Source organism: Castor canadensis, chromosome 3, assembly GCF_047511655.1.
Source record: "Castor canadensis chromosome 3, mCasCan1.hap1v2, whole genome shotgun sequence".
Lineage (NCBI taxonomy): Eukaryota > Metazoa > Chordata > Mammalia > Rodentia > Castoridae > Castor > Castor canadensis.
This window is the reverse complement of record NC_133388.1, coordinates 116,016,838-116,030,796: the sequence shown is the minus strand read 5'-3', so window position 1 is coordinate 116,030,796 and position 13,959 is coordinate 116,016,838. Positions and strand designations below refer to the sequence as shown.

General features: G+C 39.2%; 1 protein-coding gene across 1 annotated transcript in view; it reads left to right on the top strand.

Annotated features, from left to right (window-relative positions):
- Window positions 1-5,727, top strand: part of Pcmtd1 (protein-L-isoaspartate (D-aspartate) O-methyltransferase domain containing 1) — a 246,183-nt gene extending 240,456 nt beyond the window's left edge. Inside the window, exon 6 of the mRNA XM_074068523.1 lies at window positions 5,705-5,727. Within this exon, the coding sequence (XP_073924624.1) occupies window positions 5,705-5,712 (8 nt within the window). The 3' untranslated portion in view covers window positions 5,713-5,727. The remainder of the gene's footprint in view (window positions 1-5,704) is intronic.
- Window positions 5,728-13,959: the final 8,232 nt, after the last annotated feature.

Here is a 13,959-nt window from a genome sequence, read left to right as displayed (position 1 = left end):
TCTTGTTTCCCAGCACTTGTGCTAGAACACAAGATCTGGTTCCTTGACTACCACTAGCAATGGACAATGGACAAGCCACAATGGAAAAACTCCCCTAACCCTTACCAGGTCCTTCCTGTCCTATAAAACCCCCAGTCTGTAAGTGGCAGTGAGTTCTGGGTCTCTTGCTAGAGACTGCCTCTGCAGGTTTCTTCTCCTGAGTAAACTTGTGGTGTTGGTGAGCGGTCTCTTTGTCTCTCTGTGCTTTTCAGTCTAACAGTTCCCATGGAGTGTGGCTTCCTTTCTTGGGCTCTCTTCACTCCGTGGTTTCTGCACAGACTTTGCTAGACCAAGGACCACAGTGTGTGTGTGTGTGTGTGTGTGTGTGTGTGTGTGTGTGTGTGTGTGTGTAGAAGAGAGATTTTAAGGAATTAGGTCACGCAATTGTGGGGCTGGCAAGTCTGATATTGCAAGGCAGACCAGCAGACTAGAGACCCAGGTAAGTGTGTTGATGTTGCAACTCAAGTCCAAGGCCAGCCTAGGACCAGAATCCCTTTTTCTTGTACACCTCAGTCTTTTGCTTTTAAGGCCCTCAACTTATGGGATAAGATCCACCCTCATTATAGAGGATAATCTGCTTCACTGGAAACCAAATGACTTACATGTTAATAATACTGAAATAAGATCTTTGCAACAACATTTACTCTTGTGTTTGGCCCAACTGGGGTACCATGAGTATCCTGGCCTTGCCGAATTGATAGATGAAATTAACCATCACTGAGGGTTAGTACTGGACCGTACAGCAGCAGAAGAGACCTGAGCTCTGGAGGAGTGGCACTTGGTAGGCAGGCCATGTCCGCAGATTGAAGGAAACCTGGGAGCATTCCCCAGCTAAGAATAGTACTGGGGATCAGGCAAAACAAGCTCCAAGAGGGTCTTCCAGTGAGCTGCAAAACTGAAAAAGGCAGTAGGCAGAGGTGTGGAGAGACCTCTACAGTTTTTTCTGTGACTTCAAAGCTGGGGCAGAAGCAGGAATGGCAGTGTCCTGACACCTTAGACCAGGAGGCCGGGCATCAGGACAGCAGCTGAAGAAGGGAATGGTGGGCTGGGGCAGTGGGGCTGGGGTCAGATGGCTGAGCAGGGCTGGGCAGAGGGAGCAGAGCTGCCATGCCAAGGTGTGCCCTTGGCAATGAACGCTGGCCGGGCCTTGGAGTCCTCTTGTGCCCTCCACCCTGGGCAGAGGAGGAAAGCGCCCCCACTTCTCTCCATGTGTGCCTTCTGCTGTGACCTAACCCCACCCTGCCTTAGGCTGAATGCCTTTGGCTCAAGAATGAACCTCGGTCTTTCTTTCATGAGGATAGGCTTTCTGCCAGAATGATTCCTTCTCAGTTATGTGAGAAACAGCCAGTGCATGCCAACAGAAAGGGGCTGTCGGGACTGGTGCAGGACGTTCCAGGTCATTGCTTTTGCTCTATGAGTTTGATTCTTATTAATTCTTATAATAATTCTGTCAGGAGCAGGCCCCCCACTGGTAGTAAGTCTGGAGGCTGTGTTCAACCCAGAAGAGTAGTAAGAGGTTTGCATTAGACCTGGGTGTCACTGTGAAGAAGTGGCTCAAGTTTAAACAGTCCATTTTTTTCTCTCAGTAGCATGCCTTTGGTCCTGGGTTAGGTTAGGCTACTAGTATTTTAAGGGCTTACAGGCATTGTACTGTGGCCATTTGCATTGCTAATAAAATGTACACAATATATGACATATGTCATTTCATATAATCTTAAAAATGAATTTTGCAGTTGTTTTGTGACATGGAGAGCTAGAGGCAATCGTATTTCTTTTGTATATTAAGTATCTATTTGCTTAATGTTGATGTAAAATATGTCTGAGGTTTTGGCATTTGTACAACACATGGGGACCCTTGCTCAGGACCTGATAGGTCCTGGCTGCTATCTCGGCAGGCCTTGCTCAGACATCGATGTGGTGTGACTCCACATACCTCTCTAGAATGCACATGTGTGTGCCTAGTGTGCACTGTTACTTAAGAAACCACATGGCGTGACCTTGAGCACCTTGACCTGAGCTAATTCATTTGGAGTCAGTTCATGTTGCTCTCTGTCCATGCTTCTTCTTTACCTTCAGTCTACAATGAGGAGCCATTTTAAACTTTTAGGAGAAGAACCTTCTGGATTGAGTTTGAGCTAGAAACCCCTATTTATTAGAAATACTGATTCCAAATTGCTTACTCTGAATAGCATTTAAACATTCTGACCTCAACTTTATCAGCTTGGGCTGAGGGAAAGCAGGAGAGATAGACAGAAAAACAGACAGATAAGAGGACTGACTCTTGTTCCAATAATCCCTGTAAACTCTATGTGTTCAACTTTCATCCCGGTGCAAGGACCAGAACTGCTTCTGCATTGAGTAGCAATGAACAATGGATGGGATGGAAATTGTCTTAAATACTAGTGGTTAGCTGGGTGTGGTGGTGCATATAGTTGATCCCAGGCACTTGGAAGGCACAAGCAGGAAGCAGGAGGGTCTCCGAGTTGGAGACCAGCTCCCAGAAAGGTAGTTGTCAGACCTTATCTCAAAAACAAAGTAAAAACAAAATGGCTGGGGAGGTAGCTCAAGTGGTAGAGTGTACTTGCACAGCCCCAGCACCGTTATAAACGATAGTGTGGTGTCAACATCATAAACCTATCACAGTGGAAGCAATTGTGAAAGATACATAATAGTTCAATTTTTACTCTGTCACCTTCCCACCATGGTGACAATATACCTCAGATAGATAAACAACTTAAAGGAGGAAAGGTTTATTTTGGCTCATGGTTTCAGAGGATTTAGTCCATGGTTGATTGGCCTTGCTGCTTTGGGCAAGTGGCAAGGCAGAACAACATGGTGAGAGCATGTGGTGGAGGGGGAGAGAGAGAGAGGGAGAGAGAGAGAGAGAGAGAGGGAGAGAGAGAGAGAGAGAGAGAGAGAGAGAGAGAGATAAGAAGGGCCAGGGTCCCAATCCCCTTTGTCTTCATGCCCCAGAGGACTTCCTTCCAATAAGTCTCACATCCTAGAGCCTCCACCACCTCCTACTCGCGCCATAAGCTGAGGGCAAAGCCTTTATTCAGGGCCTTTGGGAGACATTCAAGATACAAACAATAGCACACTCTAATTATGTAAACACAGTGCTACATTATTAGAGTAAGGGAAGTTTTATGAAAATGACAAATTTTGTATAAGTGAAGTTGTCAGTGACCCATCTTGAATAAGAGATAGTATGTGTGAAAATTTGTTCTATTTGGGGTACAATTTACACAGAAAGAAGCATGATACAAATTGGGTGGTCATTTGAACTCAAATGATCTAATTTTTGATTTGATGACATGGCTTGTATTTACTCTATGATAATAGAGTAATAATTGTACCATGTCTTGTTTGCCATCCTAAAGTATAGAAATTAAAATTATGAATTTCAGTTTCCCTAGAATTCAGTTTGTAATGTACTTAACTATAAAAGTTTATGTGGCAGAATATGTTAGTTAAAGAGGACCAAGGGTTAACACACTAATTTTGGTGCATGTGAGAATGCACCAAAAACTGTTTTCTCTGCATTGGAATTTGTTGGAGAAAATCTCTGGTATTCAGTTGCACTTGGCTTCTCAGGAAGAGACTCCCCGGGTGTACACAGGAGGTGAGAACAAGGGGTGGCCCCAGTCCACTCCGTGACCCTTGGGATCATGGAGACTTGCTATAGCATCAAGGCTTTGTTCTCAAGACAGGAGAGCTTATTTCTGCATAGTTGTAAAAAGGGACCAAGAGGGAATTCTGATAAGAAGCTCTCTTAGCACCTTGACTTTCAAATCAATTCAGTGGCAAATTTAAATTTATAATTTGGCGATTAGTTCCAGCATTGTTTTACATTATTTTCAATTAATTATATTACTGCTTTAATATATCGGGTTGAGAACAAATTTGCAATTGGCAAATTGCAAATTTGAAAATAGGCATGCCTGTGATCCAAGCATGTTCCACTTCTGAATGTTTACCCTAAAGAAACGTTTCTTCTTGTGCACCAGGAGACATTGCTTATTGCAATATTGTTTGTAAATAATGTTGCAAAAAGTGTGAAGCAACCCAAATGTCTGACCTTAAGGGACCATGTAAAAACTGTTTTCTCTGCATTGTGGAGCACTGTGGAGGAGTTAGGAAAAAAATACACAGACCTTTGGTATGGATAATGAGTGACATGGAAAAGATATAGGAAGGGAAAGAAGAGGTTTGGACAACCATATAAAACACAGTGCTTTAAAATAATTTAAAAAACCTTTAACATTTTATGTATTGTATATATTATTTATTAGCATATTTGTTTATGTTTACATTTTATCTTATATTTATTCACACTCATAAGAACTGTTACATCTGAGAAAGGGAGACAGAGCCAACATTAAGATGGTGCTTGAAAAGATGTTTACTTTATCTGTAATGTGTTTTTATATAATTTGTGCAGTAAAAATAGAAGCAACTATATAAAAATGTAAACAGTAGTTAGTTCTGGTTGTATACCATAAGGTTTATTATTATTTTCTCATTGGTACTTTTGTGAATTTTAAAAAAATTTCAAAATCTAAAGAGAGAAAAATGGTTTCACCTTTTATATTTGTTTCCTTGTGTTGTTGGAGTCTCACTTTAAAGGGATTATTAGGATTAATGGTTAATGTGAGAGAAAAAGTCTTTTCTGCAACTATTAAAGCTTCTATTCTTAAGGGAAACTACTGGTTCTATGGTGTAGAGGTCCATATAACTTTATGTTTTGTATATTATGAGAAGCATCTCTTATAACTTATATGTTTCCTTAAAAATATAGTATAGACATAGCAAACATCAATATGCTGTTTTAAGTGTGCATTCCATCAAAGGAGGAGATGTAGTCACTGAGTTACTTAATGACTTTATTTGAAAATAATAGCTCCTATGAAACTGCATATTCTGCCAAAGTCAACTCAAAAGAAGCATAAAATGAAAGGATTTAAAGGTAATCTTGTAAAGATTTGTGAATCAAGAGTTCTAAGATGAAATAACTTTTTATGGTGGTAAAGAATTTTATTTTGAGAAATTAATTGAGTGGAAGTAGAGGTAATTTTCAACCATAGTAGAATGATGGTTTATGTGTTAGGCTTTTAGTGGCACCCTAACACCCTATAAAACTTCACTGACATGTTTTCCCTTAGGGCTCACATTTCCAAACAAATTATTTCCTCTCTCTTCTATGCTCCCTGCATTAATAACAAAAATTCAGCTAAAATAAGCTTATAAACTGATGTTCTCATTTATCTGAAAAGTCAAGGATTAAATTTGGTTTCAAGGCACACCTGGGTACAGGGCATTGCCTTTCTTTATTGCATGTTGGCACTATTTGGTGTCAGATGAATACAGCCTAAAGTGAATGGTTTAACTGTCTTCAGCACTTTGACAAGCTGCCTAACTAACTACATTTAAACATCTGGTGTCCTTGGATTAGCATAGGGCACTGTATATAAGTAAGTAATATGCCAAAAACAGTGTACCTACCTATGAGCAGTATGGGATGTGCACTGAATCTGCTTTAACACAGTTAAGTGCTTTTGTGCTCTATATTGGTAATAAAAGGAGAATTGTCCTGCAAGCTTCTGAAAATCAGAACAGGACGGGAACCAACATATTATAGTCTTTTCCTCCCTTTTTATGTTCCCAGAGACTTGAGATTCAACAGAATCAGAGAAATTCCAGGGGGTGCCTTTAAGAAAGTCAAGAATCTGAACACTCTGTGAGTACCTATTGCTAATCTGTGGGATTTCTAAAATCATGAGCTAGTTGGTTTGCCATTTAGCATGAAAGCTTATTTTAGCAGGCAAGAACAGCCAGTAGAAGAATGAAACCTTGTCGGGGATCTTACAATCAGCATAACTCACTTGCTCCTTTGCACTGCCAATATTTTTCCTACCTTCTGGATTTGAGAGATAATCCTATTTATCCAACTGTCATTTATAGCCTATCTGCTTAGAAAAGCTTCCAGGATGAAGAAACTGAGAGAGTGAGTGGCTGAATAACTTGTCTATGGGTCCCCTAGCAAGAAAGCCACAGAACTGGAATTAAAACTCATGACTTTGCCTCCAAAGGTCATGATTTCCCTAGTACACTTCTGGGTCTTCTTATCTATGATATTACAAGAAAACCCTACCAAATCATGTAGAGGATAAACAACAATTTTGTTGGTAAGCACTGATAAAAATTTTCAGTGTTTAAAAACATTTCTTTTATTCACTCAACAGGTATCTATTAATCTGTTGTGTGTTTAGCAGTTTGTTGGCTTTGGAACTAGACCCAAATACATTCTAACCTAGTATGTGTAGATGATAGTCTGAGCTTAGGGAGCAGTCAGTAATCAAGAGCAATACATTAGGTTATGCAATATGTAATTTAAAAAGCGCCAGAAGTGTGATAAAGAAAAGAGAAGAGTGCTGTGAGAGGTGATGACAAGAGGCTGAAGTCTGCTGGTACGGGGGTTTGAACTCAGGGCCTTGCACTTGCTAGGCAGGTGCTCTACCCCTTAAGCCACTCTCCTTAGCCCACATTTGTCTTTTTGTGACAATATTCTCAGAGTTTGCAAACTTATCAGCATGGCTAAACTTCTTACCATGTTCCAGCCAAGCTAGCCTTTCTAACTTGAGAGGATGACTTCACACTTAGACTTTTTTCCATCTGGTTTCTTTCTAATAACTGATGCCAGAACACACACATTTTATTTATGCTGGGATTAGATAAGAGCATAAGAAAGTACGGGCTGTTTAACAAGAAAGCAATTGTTACCAAAGTATAATGTGAAAAAATTTCCCAGAATGCTTGTGGAATTGTAAATTCCCAGCCCTCTCCCTGAGATGAGATACTGTTTCAGGGCCTCTTATGGAAGCCCAAAGATTTGCATTCTGATGACCATCTGTGCTACAGGGTGTCTGATTCTTAAGGAGCACCAGCACTGGTGCCTTCTATCATTGTCTACTGGAACATATCAATGATAGAAACCCAAATATTCACTCATCAACCTGCTAATATTATCAAATGCTACCAAATCTCTTCATTAGTGATATCTGCCACTTTTTACTAGTTTTATTATGTAATTTCATTACGATAATTCCATAGATCTGTACAGTGTATTTTGAACAAGTTCCCTCCCTCTATTATCTCCGCCTTTTTCAAACAATGTTTGATGGGTTTCATTAGGCTATCTGTTCGCTCCCTCTCTCTACATATATGTATATATATATAGAAAATGTACTTTGATTCTCTTTACCTCTAGTGTTTCCCCTTTCTCCTTCTCCCCTCCTACTGATTCACGCCCCCTCATTTACACTTAAGACTCATCATCATCATCACCATTTTAGGTCTAGATTCCACATATGTGTGAAAACGTGATATTTGACTTTTTGAGCTTGGCTTGTCTCGCTCAATGTGATGATCTCCAGTTCCATCCATTTTCTTGAAAAGGACATAACTTCATTTTTCTTTGATTTTTTTTGAGGAGTATGGCAAACTGATGATTTCTATTTGAGTCTGGCCACTTTTTGTGAGTGTAGTACATGATACATTAGTGATTAATGAACACTCCAGGTCTTCATTTGGTAGTTCATTTGCTTATTACTAATTTGTGTATAGATATTTCTAGTATAATACCATAATAGAATAGCAATTATGATGTTACTGATAAGTCTCATTTTATACTAGTTAGCTTTATGTAGTGTGTATTATCTCCATTCCTTGCTATTGTGCTCTATGGTAAGTGTTATTATTTCCAATTTTATAGGTGAAGGGACTGAGGCTCATACAATCACAGAGGCATAGTCAATATTCACCTACATTTTGATCTAAGAAGTCTGGGCTATATGATTTCTCATGATAACACTGAGGAGAGCTACTTCTTGGGAATAACATATGGTAGACCATCTAAATAGTAAGCTGTGTGTGTGGTGAGGAGGAAAATAGCTGAGAAATGACACAGTGAAAACTGAGACTGTAGAGACCAAGCTAGTGAAGACCCAAGGGTCTTTACTAATTTGTTGTTAAGGGAAATGAAAATATGGGTGAAATATTTTAAAATAGACATTTTTACTATGTTGATTCTACCAATCCATGAGCATGGGAGATCTCTCCACTTTCTATAGTCTTCCTCAATCTCTTTCTTCAGAAGTGTATAGTTTTCCTTGTAGAGGTCTTTCACATCTTTTGTTAGGTTTACACCTAGGTATTTGATTTTTTTTGAGGCTATTGTAAATGGAATTGTTTTCATACATTCTTTTTCTGTTTGCTCATTGTTAGTGTATAGAAATGCTAATGATTTTTCTATGTTGATTTTATATCCTGCTACCTTGCTATAGCTATTGATGATGTCTAGAAGCTTCTGAGTAGAGTTTTTTGGGTCTTTAAGGTATAGGATCATGTCGTCTGCAAATAGGGATATTTTGACAGTTTCTTTACCTATTTGTATTCCTTTTATTCCTTCTTCTTGCCTAATTGCTCTGGCTAGGAATTCCAGTACTATGTTGAATAGGAGAGAAAAGGTTAGATTAAAAAGAATTAACCTAGAAGGTAACACCCACGCACAGGAAATCAATGTGAGTCAATGCCCTGTATAGCTATCCTTATCTCAACCAGCAAAACCCCTTTTCCTTCCTATTATTGCTTATACTCTCTCTACAACAAAATTAGAGATAAGGGCAAAATAGTTTCTGCTGGGTATTGAGGGGGGGAGCGGGAGGGGGTGGAGGAGGTGGTAAGGGAGGGGGTGGGGGCAGGGGAGAGAAATAAACCAAGCCTTGTATGCACATATGAATAATAAAAGAAAAATGAAAAAAAAATATTTTAAAATAGAATTAAGAATGTCATGAGAGATTATCTTACAAAAACGACCATATGGCTCTTATACCAACATAGTACAAAGCAAAATCAAGAGTGTGGTGTTCCCATTTCCCATGTTACTGAGGCCTGTCATTAACATCGTAAGGGCATGGGCTACCTTTGTGCTAAATTGCGTTGATGCTCCTGTTCTCTCTGTTTAAAACAAACATCAGCCACATGGCTCCTATGTGATAAAACGGAGGGCTTCTTTGGAACAACTGACATTTATGTATTAAACCCAGAGCTTGCTAAGAGGTTAATTTTTAAGGATCTGGAAGTGTTATATGTTGCTGAAGCCTAAGAGCTCTAGGGCAAGCTGAAGAAACCCTGAATTTTGCTTCAAAAGTACAACCAAGTGATGCTTGGCAGAGCTCGGTGACTCACCAGGGTGCATCAGCTCTCCAGTTTCTGGATGAAACTGAAAAGAGTAGTATGTTTGGAAAGTAGGCTCAGATTCTAGGTGGACAATTCAGTTATGACACCAAGAGCAAAAGGTTAGATTAGCTACAGCAGTAAGAGCAATGGATGCTGTTATTTAAATAAGTTTAGAAACATAGCTCTTACTCTAGGGTGGTACCCTTGGTCTCCTGCAAAAAAGATTTGACTAAAGGCATTACGAGGAGAACCTTGGGGAGCAGTCAGAAATGAGTGGCATTTCTGGTTTTCCAAATAATTTTGTGAATTTTAACAAGTCATTTGCCTCTCCAAGGTGTAAGTTTATTAATATTTTCCCCATCTATTTATTTTGAAATTTTAAGCCTACCCAAAATATGAAATGATAGTAGGATGATGACTTTACATTTTATCTAAATTCACCAATTGTTAACTAATTTTGCCACAAAGACATTTCTCTCTCTCTTAAGACACACACAGTGTGTACATGTGCACGTATATGTATGTTTTATCTAATTTGATGGAACCACTTCTAAATAACTTGAAGATATCATGATACTTCATCATAGATAATTATGTATCTCCTAAGAAGACATATTTTTTCAGAACTGCAAACACATAAGAAATTTAATACTGATTAAATAATATTATCTGACTTAGAGCCCACATTCAGTGCCTCTCTAATTTCATTTAAATGAATTTTGCCTCCTACCAGGTGTCATAAGGGTCATGTTAGTTATCCTGTCTCTTTAATATCCTTTAATCTAGAGCAGCCACCTGACTTTTTAGTCTTTCAAAGCATTGATGGATTTAAAGGATCTGAGCATTATCTGGATTTTTCTCATTATTTCCTCTTGATTGGCTGTAGTGGTGTCATGTTTGATCGATTGGTTGAAGTGACATCCACCAGATGTTTCCATTGTGAAGAACTTTTTAACTTTGTGAATAGTAATAATATGTGTGTGACTGTGCAGTCAACCTTCTCTTATAACAAATACCTGAGATAATCAGCTTATAAAGAGAAAAGATCTATTTTAGCTCAAAGTTTTAGAGGTTCTAGATGTACTGAGATCAGAATTGTCACTTTTAGAATGTGTTTAATTTCTTCCTATGATTATCATTGGAAGAGGCATTTGCTCTTTTTTCTTTTTTTTTGGAAGTATCCAGGTTTGAACTCAGGGTCTCACACTTTCTATGAGAGTGCTTTATCACTTGAGCACACCTCCAGTCCTCAAGGTTTTAGAGGTTCTACAGTCCATGATCTTGAAGACCTATTGCTTTTAGAGTTCTAATGAAGATGTTGGAAGAGAATCCTAGGGAGCATGTTATAGGGAAAAACTGCTTACCTCATAGCCAGGAAGCAAAAAAAGGAAGAGGGGGAAGTGACTGGGGTTCCACAGTCTTCTTCAAGGGCACCCCCCATGACCTAAAGATCTTCCATTAGGCCTTTCTTCTGTGAGGTTCCACCACCACCTAATAGTGACACCCTAGGGACTAAGCCTTTAACACCTGGGCCTTTGGGGGAGGGGACATTCGAGAGCTAAACTATAGCAGTGATACTTAGCCATCTTGGTGTCTTGTTCCCAACAGTTGGTACTCAATAGTTCAGAGTCCATTGGTAACTCGGCCTTAATCTATTGCTATACTGGTGGTTGCAATGTAGCAATATTCTAAATATAGCAATCTTTTACATTTTTTGATCAACATTCTTCTTTATGAAGAGTTTCTTATCCATTCATTTTAGTAGTAGATACAGTCATGGATTTTCTTTTTTCTGTTCAGTGCATTCTAATCTGCCATTGTCATTATTATCACTTTTCAACAAGGTAATTAATTTTTTTCCTGAAAGGCAAAATTCAGTACAATACTTGTTTTTCATGGCATGCAACATGTCTGATGTCAGATGTAACCACTGTCTCCTATGTGATTACTGTGATGGTGTTTTATTTTATTGAATTACCCTCAGTGTAAGTCATTTGTGCACTGCAGTAATCCAAATGCTTTTCTTCAGTTACTCTTTTCTTTTTTTGCATATCATCTAAAGGAAAATTATGTGATGTGCTAACACTTTTTTAGAAAAAACATTTTTTAGCACACATTAATGGTATGGGGAGTTTCATTGTGATAATTCTGTAGATGTGTGTGGAGTACTTTGAACGAGCTCACTTCCTCTTTTAAATTATTATAACACCCTCTTCCCTTCCCTTTCTCAAATATCAGCATGTCCAAAACTAAGGCAAACAACAACATCAAAACATCAGTGTTTCTAGTCCAGAATAGTTCAGTTAAATTTCACCAGTATTATAGCTTAATGCATGTTAGAAATGTTAAAACTCAAGATCTGAGTCGTATAATTGTGTCATTATTATTATTTTTTATTTTAATGACTGAGCTTTATTCTTAACTTTTTGCAAAGATGAGATATGATCTTATATTCTTTGTTCTTTTTTGTGAGTGTATATTAATTGTAAAAAGGGGTTTCATTGTGATACTCATTCTTCATTTTTGAAGCTTGAATTGTTCCAAAGTTGACCGTAGGAACCCTTTCAATTGCCCTTTGACCTTTGGTCACATACCCATTAGTCTTTGAACATTTCCTTGCTTTCTGGTCCAAGAAAGTCCAAACATACTTTGACTTTTCTTTGCCATAAATCTGGAATTAGCCAAGAAATCCTGTTTTTTGAAGTAATATTTAGAAACCAAACTCTGGGCCACTGAATATATAAGTGCACTTGTGTGTGTGCACACGCACAGTCAATCATGAGTTTATACTGGTACTTCTTAGCTCAAATCCAGTATCACATGTTTCCCCCTGCTTCCCCCCATTCCATATGTGCATGTTCTCCCAGTGTGAGAACTTGGTTTCCAACAATAGGAATGTACATACTCAGTTACTGTATCTACTGAATTGCTTAACAACTATTTATACCAATATGATACCAAATAATGCATCACAAAAATACTAAATTGTGCAAGATAGCTTGCAAGTTTTTCTTTTCTCCTTTTGTATCATTGAGAGAGTGCAGACAATGTGCTGTGCTTAAGGTACTGCAATACATTGTTTCCTCTCTCTGCCTGCTGTGTGGTTGGATTCATCTGAGGCCAGGTGGTTGGTTGGTGGTTTAGTCACCTGTATTCTTTCAGGTGAAGTTTCTTAATGCTCATTCAGGCATGGGTGGTGGCAGGGTCAAGGTGCAGTTGCTCTCTTCTGACTGCAGTGCAGCTCAGCAGCCAACACTGGCCATGTGCCCAGGGCATGGGACCTGATCCCCAGCACCACTCAGAGAGAGGGAAGTCAGCTGATGCCTCCTGTGGTTCGTGCTGCTCAGGCCTTGCTGTGCTGGCTGGGGCTGGCTGGTCCAGAGTCAGTGGTGGCTTCAGGGCTGCACTCTCAACCAGCTCTGCAGCCTGCTGGGCTGCAGGTTCCCACTCATTCCACAGGCCCCCACTTTGTGCTCCAGGGGCATTAAGCATCCAAGCCCACTGGTGCCCCCTTTATAGGTTGAAGTCTTGTGGAAACTATGGGCTTATCCTGTGGCTATCTGCCAGTCAGTTGCCACCAGGCTTGAATGGCTTACTGTGTGTTTGTGGCTTTGGCTCTCCCTGACCCCTGGGGATCTGAGATTGGAGATACAGACTGCTTTCGACTTTTCTTGTTCTCTGTGTTTTTCAGCTGTCCTGAGTTTTGTGATTCCTCATCACAAAACTTTCTCTCTAGAATATAGTCTTTGCTATATTCTCTCTAGAATATAGTCTTTGTAGATGTGGTGCTACATGCTTGTAATCCCAGATAATGCCTGAGGCATAGGTAGGAGGACTGTGGTCTGAGGCTCGTCCCAGGTAAAAACACAAGACCCAATCCAAACATTAACTAAAGAATCAAGAGGCTGAAGGTATGCTCAAGTGGTAGAGTGCCTTCCTTGCAAGCTCAAGACCTTGAGTTAAAACCCTAGTACCCCTGCTACGAGGAAAAAAGAAAAGAATATAGTCTCTCCTTTGTTACTTGGACTCTTCTAGTTCATGGAGGAAGCTTCTAATCCACCATCTTACCCCTATTTTCTTTTAATAGTTGTATAGTTTCATGTTTTTGCATTTGGACTCTTATTCATTTCTAGTTTTTTCAGTTTTTTTGTGGTATGGATCAAAATTTACCTTTCTCCAAGTTGCTAACATTTGTCCCCAAACCATTTATTTTACAATTTCACTTGTTCAATATGTCACCTTTATCATATACTAAATTTCCATATATACTTTGGTTAATTGCAAACTTCTCCCATTTTCATTAATAGACTGTTTGTAGAACAGGTTTAAATTATGGAAAATTTGGGTGGATAGAACAGAGTTCCCACCTTTCTTTTTCCCTGACCTGCACAAGATTCTTCTATGAGAGGTGTCTCTGTGTGTGTGAGTGATGTGGCACTGGCACTTGATACAGTACTGTAAACATCTTACTTTAGCATGGGGCATTAATGAAACAGGACTGACACACTGTTCCTAACTAAAGCTCATGGCTTGCTCCATATACTTTCTTAGTTTTTACCTGAAGGCTTTCTTTTGATCTGTGATCCTGCCAGGGTCATTTCTTTAAATTCCTTTTGGCTGTGACAGTCTTTCAGAATTTCTCTGCATTTGACTTTTGAGGAACACTGGTCAAGTGTATTGGAG